The following is a 7,018-nucleotide window of genomic DNA, read 5'->3' on the forward strand; positions in this document are numbered from 1 at the left end:
CGGCGGGAGGGAGCCGTTGAAGGGGGGCGGGGAGAGGGGGCCGCGCCCCGCCCGTAGACTCAGCTCAGTGTGAGTGGGAGCGTCTCCCCGGCCCTTCTCTTGCTCCAGGGTGTGCTTTTGCTTGTGGTTTCGCTGTGAGTCTAGGCCAGCTGGTCCTCTTGTGTGCGTGGAGTGTGTGTGTGAATTCGCCTTTCCAACCTGCTGATCCTCCTTCCTGTTCTCTTCCTTCCTCTGAGCGCCCCACTCCGTCCCCTGCTCCGCAGACCCCACTCCCCCGCCCGCCGGCCCGCGACCCCAACGGGGAGCACTTCGGGATCCATCTTGCCCTCCCTGTGGTCCCACCGTAGGACCTGACCGTTTCTCCTCTTGATCTTCTAACACAGCATTACGTTTTCTCTCAGTGGACGCTCCTTAAGCTAATTCCTTTCTGAGGCCCGCGCGTCATCCCAGGTCCGTTCCCAGTCCTGGCTCTTCACACAAGTGCCTTCCCTCACCCTCCCGAGGCTCTGAGCCAGACCCGAGTGTGCAGTGAACGCCTGGCCTCGGGGGCTCCCTCCCCGCTTCCATTTTAATTCTTCTTTCAGGACCCCCTCAGGGCAGCTCGGTGTGCTGGGGAGCAGCCCCCCGGTTTCCCGGCAGGGTACGTGCAGAAGCACGTTTACTATCGTCAGAGTAGTGCATTAAATAGTATACTCGAGACCCGAGGCTCCACCCGCAGAGGGTTTACTTAAGCGGTTTTCTGGACCATGAAGGCGCCAGCAGTTCTTGGGGACCAGGCTTCGGACTGCACTTGAGGGTTGCGGCCTCCCCCAGAGCCTCACCTTCCGAAGAACAGGTCTCAGTGAATGACCCCCGTCCTCCCCTTGGTCCGCCCCCGCCCCCGCCCCAGACCGACCTCCTGTCTAAGCGTTACACGGTGTGTACAGGCCGGTCTGTGGATTACGGCTTTGCCCCAGGAGGTCAGACCCTGACTCACTTTGAGATCCTGGCCTCGGGGCCCATCTTCCACCTCCTGACAGTCAGCTGGAGTGGACGAAGCGGTGGTCCCCTGGTGGGGCTCTGCTGAAGGGGGGAAAGCGTGGCCTTTGGAGTCAGGATGTACTCAGATTCAGATGCCAGCTGTTATCCTCAGGAAAAACCTTCCTGACCCTCAGTAGCCTCATCTGTGCAACATGGGTGATACCACACCTGTGCGGATGCCCCACCCTGGAGACACGAGGACAGACAGACAGACAGTGTGTGCAGACTCCCAGTAGGCTCTCCCGAGTGGTAGCTGTCACTGCCAGCACCACGCACTCCGGGGAGAACCTGGATCCTGTCTCACAGAAGATGCCCCCACCTCCCCCAGGACAGTGTGAGGAGAGCTTTGTGCGTGCCAGCCCTCTGCGCCGGAGGAGGACGCATGGCGGGGTAGAGCGCTGAGGGGCCGGGGTGGGGGCCCCGGGGTGCTGGGTCCTGCCAGCGCTGCCCTGGGCAGAGGGTGCGGGCAGGCAGCCCAGGCCGGCAGACGGGCCTCGGGGTTGGCTTTGACCATTAAAACTAACACCTTCCTTTCTCTCCCATGCTTTCTCCTCCGGCCAGGAGCGGAAGGTACTGCCCTTTCTGCTGTCTTTGCTTCTTGGCGCTTTTGAGCTGTGTGTGTGTGGGTTCTGGTGCCCTCCCTTTGGGACATAGGTTTCCGGTGTGGGCACGGGGCTACAGCTGGGAGAGGGGGCTCTGCGGGTGGAGGGGGAGCCTCTGGGCCTTACCGCTCCCTCCCTCCCTCTCTTGCAGGTTTTCATAGAGCTGAATCACATTAAAAAGTGCAATACAGTCCGAGGCGTCTTTGTCCTGGAGGAATTTGGTAATTACACTATTTTGCTCTTAGGTCTGGACTCACATGGCAGTAACTCAAACCTCGGAGCTCCAGAGGAGGGACTAGAGACAGAGAAGAAGCGCCTCTGCAGAGAGGTCAGGAGGAGCAGGAGCGTAGGGAGGATGAGAGAAGGGAGGCAGGAAAGCTAGCCGGTGCTGCCAGGGAACAGGCCCCAGAGCAGCGGCTTAACGCCGGCCCAGAGCTCCGCTGGTGCTCAGGGGGCTCCTCCAACCAGCACGCCTCCCCTGGCTGGGCCTGACCAGGCGGAAGTCAGAAAGTCCTGGGGGCAGAGCGGCCCAGCCGCACCCCCGCTCAGCTGTGCTCACGTAGCCCGCCTCAGTCCCTCTAGCAGCCCAGCGCCTCGTCCAACTGCCCCGGGGCCACGCCAGGGTCTGTGCAGCCTCCAAGCCAGAGGAAGGCACGCAGGGGCGCAGGCAGGCCTAGGGAGCCGGGAGCCAGGCTCACCCCCACACCCAGGGCTGAGCGGCATCTGGGTTCTCACCCTGGGGCTTTGAGTTCCTGCTGTGTTTGTGCTTCATTCTTTTGTGCCCCTCATCGCTGCTATGAAAACCTTCGTTCTCCAGCAGGTAAAGTGACCTCGCCGCGCTGCCTCCCCAGGCCCTGCCCGCCACCTCGGGCCTGGGTGGGTGGGCTCCCTTCGCCCAGGCCAGCTGCTCCCATCGCCAACCTTCCCTAACCTTCCCTCCACCCTCTTCCTTCCCCACGTCCTCCACCTGCGCTGGCTCACCGGTTCTGTACACCTTCCTCTCTTCTGCCAGAGAGATGTTTCAGGGGGCGGGGTGGGGGGTCCTCTGGCTCAGGAGAAGGACCTGGGCTCCTTGTTCTACCTTGGACGAGTGTATTTACTCCCTGTTAACCCTGGGCCCCAAACTCCCCTCCCAGGGTCAGGAGGAGGAGGGGCCCTCTGGGGCGTGACGCCCCCCACTTCTGGTCTCGGGGCTGGGACGGGGCTGAGGCCAGGAGACCCGCTTCCCTGCTCTGGCCACGCAGCAGCCCCGCAGGGCTGGGGCCAGGGGTCTCAGTCTTGGCCCCTGGGCCGTGGACCTGTGTGTATCTTGCCTGACGCTCCCTGTCACTTCCCCCGGGTGCCGTCCTCGCCTGTCTCTTCTGCTCGGTGTGTCTGCTCCAGGGCCCTCTGACGCTCTCCCTCACACGGGCAGGCCTGGGCCTCTCCTGCCATCAGGGAAGGAAACTCCCGAGTCTGGTGGGTTTAGTGTCCCGCCCCCGCTTCATCCCACCTCAGGAGCCTCCGTGTCTGGGCTCGGAGCACAGGGTATCTGCTGCCTTGACCGGAGGGTGGGGCTGGGCAGGGGGCTGAGCGCTCGGGGGTCCCAGCAAGGCGAGGCACAGGCTAGAAACTGCTCTTCTTCTGGCCGAAAGCTGGGCGCACCCGCCGTGGTCCTCGGGGGCCAGGACTGGAGTGGCGGCCAGCGGGGGCGAGGCGCAGCCGGAGAGCCAGGGGCCATTGCGGACCTCAGGGCGTCTGGGCCGGTGTCCCCTCGCAGGGGCTGGGTGAGGCCCAGAGGGGAAGGGGACCCTGTGCCGGGCGCCGCCGCCTGGGGGAGCGTGGCGTCATTGCTCTGAAGTGTTGAACTCTCTTGTTTTGTCTCTTGCCCGTCCGGTTGTAGTTCCTGAAATTAAAGAAGTGGTGAGCCACAAGTACAAGACACCGATGGTGAGTGTGCCGCCAGCTGGTCTGCAGAGGGCTCCCAGGGCGACTCCGGCAGGAGGGGGGCGGGCCTTGCAGGGCGCGGGCGATGGCGAGTGGTTGAGGCGAGTGTGGTCTGGAGGCCAGAGGTGCCGCTGGAGTGGAGCAGGCCTTTGGCGAGGCAGGGGCGCCCGCCTCCGCTCCTGCAGCCCGCTCTGGCCTCACGGGGGCTCTTCGGCTGGAGGCCTGGAGTCTCCCACTTGGCAGCCGTCCACGAGTGAGGATGGCGGGGCCTGCGTCCCCTGCGCTGACCCGGCTGGTTCTCTGCCCCCAGGCCCACGAGATCTGCTACTCCGTGTTGTGTCTCTTCTCATACGTGGCTGCCGTCCGCAGCAGTGAGGAGGACCTCAGGACCCCGCCCCGGCCCGTCTCTAGCTGATGGGGAGGGCCGAAGGCTGCCCCTCGCTGCTGCCCTGGCACGATGCTGCCGAGCGCGCCAATGGCGTGTCCTCTGCTGGCCTCTCGCCGCAGCTCAGACGGCTCTCAGTGTGTGTGTGTCTCAGCGTGTCCACGGGGCTGAGCTAGTCTCTCCCACCTTTCCCTCCCCTCCCCCAGAAGACCAGCCTGCTGTCCCCTCGGGGCTCAAGGGTGAGTGTGTGTGTGTGCGTGCACACGCGTGTGCGTCTCGGGCCTGTGGCTCCCGAGATCGCACGAGGCCGCGGTGCGAGCCCCTGCTGCGTGCTGTTGAGCTGTCCGTTGTGGTTCTCGTCCGTGACATCATGGCTCTTCAGGGCAGACCTGGCCTCTCCTCCCTGTGACCCAGCAGGCTCGTCCCCGCCCCCGGCGAGGGGTGGGTGAGCATGGGAGGGGTCAGGGGCGGCAGAGCCAGCGGGGCCCGCCATGCTCCTCAGGCAGTTCCCAGGCCGAAGCTGCTGCCCGTGGGCACAGGCCTGCCTGGCGGCTGCTCCCACAGCCTCCCCCCGCAGCGGTCTGCGCCGACCCCCTTCGCTGTTGAGTGGCGAGTTCCCTGCGGCCTGCCCGCCTCAGTAGGAGACTCCCCGGGCCGTGGGCTGCCCCGCCTGGAGCTGGGTGGGGTGGGGAGGGGAAAGGCCATTTCGAACCCCACTCGTGTGTGAGGGCAGGCGAGCCTGGGAGTGGGCAGCAGGGGACTGTAAATATTTCGGCTCCACACTATTTATAGAAGGTGTACAGAGGTGTGAATGTGAAATAAACGTCCTGAACTCCCCGTGGGTTCCTGGCTGCCGTGCATTCAGTGAGGCCCCTCAGCCCTGTGCGAGGAGGGCCAGCCCTGGACTCCACAAAGGCACCTCCGCCAGAGGCAGTTGGGGAGGTGAGGCTGTGCCCGCCCCACCTTGCCCCGCCGCCCGCTCCAAGGGGCGGCCCCAGGGTGGCTGTGCTCGAGTGGGCCACTAGAGGGAGCCGCCAGACTGGGCTTTGACAGGGAGCAGGGATTCAGTGGGGCTGGACAGAGACCGAGGCCTGGGCCTCAGCTCCCCAGAGAGGTGTCAGGACTGGGCCTCCCCCAGGGCCTGGAAACCAGGAGTGTCTAAGGCAGGGCAGGAGTCCTTGGACCAGCCTTCATGGAACTTCTTTTCTATACCGTGGAAAAACCACTCTATCAGAGGACCTCTGAAAGCTGCTGGCTTCCTCCTCCCAAAAGGACATCAGTGGTGGGCTTCTGACTACTTGGCGAGGGGGTAGCAGGGCCCTGGCCCCCGCACACCTTCCTGGTCCTGTCTGGTCCAACAGCAGGACCCTCTCCCCGTGCAACACAGCTGTGTGTGGGCAGCGGGTTCTTTGCCTACTGGGACCCCAAAGCCGCTGGGACGCTTTCACCCCAGGCCTTATGGGCAAAGAAACACAGACGCCCGTCACTATCCCTCACCAGGCCACCGTGACCACGGTCGCCAGGACGACAACGGCAGAGCCTGGGGCTTCTGGCCCTTTTGCTAATAACAGTGCACTTTCCTCTGTCACAGCTCCTTGGTTTCCTCAACGGAAGGTCGGGGAGACTGAGTTCCTTCTATTATTGTTTCGTGAATTTAGGACCCTGTTCTGGTCCTCGTTTAATTCGTCCAGGAGAAAGAACACCGGCCTTGTTTGTTTTCAATATAAATTTTCCTGTGCTTCTTGTGAAAACAGGCACCTTGGACAAAAGTCAGTTCTCAGTGGCTGCACCGATCTTTTATTGCCCTTACACGCTGAGAAAGCACGGCAGGCCAGAAAGGCCCGTCCCAGCAACCACTTCCAAAGCCCACACAGGGTCTGAGAGCTTCCGCGTGGAGCTCTGAGGTCAGAATGTGCTCGCTTGTCGTGACTATGCTGCCCTACGGGTGCCCCCCCCCCCCAACTCCAGTGTACACACTTGCACACACATCCAGCAGCAGGAAGGCGGCCTATCCAGCTTCCTTCCAGGCTCCTGGCATACGGGCCAGCTCCAGCTGCATCTGTAATACAGGTTCCCATCTGAGTGAGCTGGGCTGAAACCCTAACAGCCTCTTGGACCCCACCTCCTGGTGGCTGCCCCTGGACCAAGGGTGATCTGGAGCACATACCTGGCCATCCACAGGGAGCTAGCCCGGTCACTGAGGCACTGTGGGAGAGGAGGCGGCCATGCCGAATCTGTGCTGCAACCTCCCAGCACCACGTGTAGCCCCCGCCCCCACCCCCAGCCTTCGGGAAGGCTCAGGGAACAGCTCTGGCAGCAAAGTGCAGGGGCCAGTACCACCCGGCTGTGCCAGCCGCGCTCTCAGCCAGAGCAGCAGCTTGGGCCCGCGCAGCAGGGCAGAAGCCCAGCGTCCCCGGGGCACCCGGCCTTGGCCCGGTGGCTCCTCACCTCGCACCTCCAGGCGGCACTCGCACTGGGCCTCCCCTTCTAAGTTGGTGGCCCTGCAGGCGTAGATGCCCCCATCGAAGGGGCAGGGCTTTCTGATCTCCAGGGTCAGCACTCCCTGCTTGCTGAACATGCGGAAGCGGGCGTCTTTGCCCAAGTCCAGGCCATTCTTGAACCAGGAAATCTTGGGCTGCAGATAGTAGGGCGGGAGGGAGCGCACTCAGACTGAAGGAGACCCGACGTTTGTTTCTCCTCTGAGCACCTGCTAGAGTCCCAGACTGGCCAAGGCTGAGGACAGACGGAGCCAGCAGGACTGTCTCGGCCCTGTTCACAGAGACACCTGACCCCTGGGGTGGAGAGGAAGTAGGGGCAGCCCGCGAAGAGGACTGCTCGAGGTGGGGGCCCACAGGCAGCTCTCCTGGATTGGCCTGGACCAGCGCCCCCAGGTCCCTACCTTGGGGCTGCCCCGAACGGCACAGCAGAGAGTAGTGTTATAGCCGGCAATGACCGATCGGTTCACCAGCGGGCGGGTGAAGCTGGGGGCCTCAGAGAAGTCCAGGGCCTTGTACTTGGGCAACTCATACGTGATGCCTGTGGGGGTCAGAACTCAGCACCCAGAGGGCCACACCCAGCCAGGCTC

At 63.6% G+C, this 7,018-nt stretch overlaps 2 protein-coding genes across 19 annotated transcripts in view; one reads left to right on the forward strand and one right to left on the reverse strand.

Moving 5' to 3' along the window:
- Positions 1–4,770, forward strand: part of MADD (MAP-kinase activating death domain) — a 40,972-nt gene extending 36,202 nt beyond the window's left edge. For 14 of the 18 annotated variants that reach the window (XM_010842382.1, XM_010842383.1, XM_010842399.1 and 11 more), the window contains 3 exons: positions 1,774–1,843; positions 3,505–3,551; positions 3,859–4,770. In XM_010842382.1, coding sequence (XP_010840684.1) covers positions 1,774–1,843; positions 3,505–3,551; positions 3,859–3,963 — 222 coding nt within the window. In that variant the 3' untranslated portion in view covers positions 3,964–4,770. Of the gene's footprint in view, positions 1–1,773; positions 1,844–1,867; positions 1,951–3,504; positions 3,552–3,858 lie in introns of all 18 variants that reach the window. The other 4 variants (XM_010842400.1, XM_010842395.1, XM_010842396.1 and 1 more) reach the window with 2 other exon arrangements.
- A 934-nt stretch (positions 4,771–5,704) lies between these two features.
- MYBPC3 (myosin binding protein C, cardiac) overlaps positions 5,705–7,018 on the reverse strand; it is an 18,080-nt gene continuing 16,766 nt past the window's right edge. Inside the window, exons 31-34 of the mRNA XM_010842455.1 lie at positions 6,833–6,969; positions 6,382–6,568; positions 6,101–6,138; positions 5,705–5,992 (exon numbers count right to left, since the gene is read on the reverse strand). Coding sequence (XP_010840757.1) covers positions 6,128–6,138; positions 6,382–6,568; positions 6,833–6,969 — 335 coding nt within the window. The 3' untranslated portion in view covers positions 5,705–5,992; positions 6,101–6,127. The remainder of the gene's footprint in view (positions 5,993–6,100; positions 6,139–6,381; positions 6,569–6,832; positions 6,970–7,018) is intronic.

Source organism: Bison bison, unplaced genomic scaffold (genome assembly GCF_000754665.1).
Source record: "Bison bison bison isolate TAMUID 2011002044 unplaced genomic scaffold, Bison_UMD1.0 scf7180017864178, whole genome shotgun sequence".
Classification (NCBI taxonomy): Eukaryota; Metazoa; Chordata; class Mammalia; order Artiodactyla; family Bovidae; genus Bison; species Bison bison.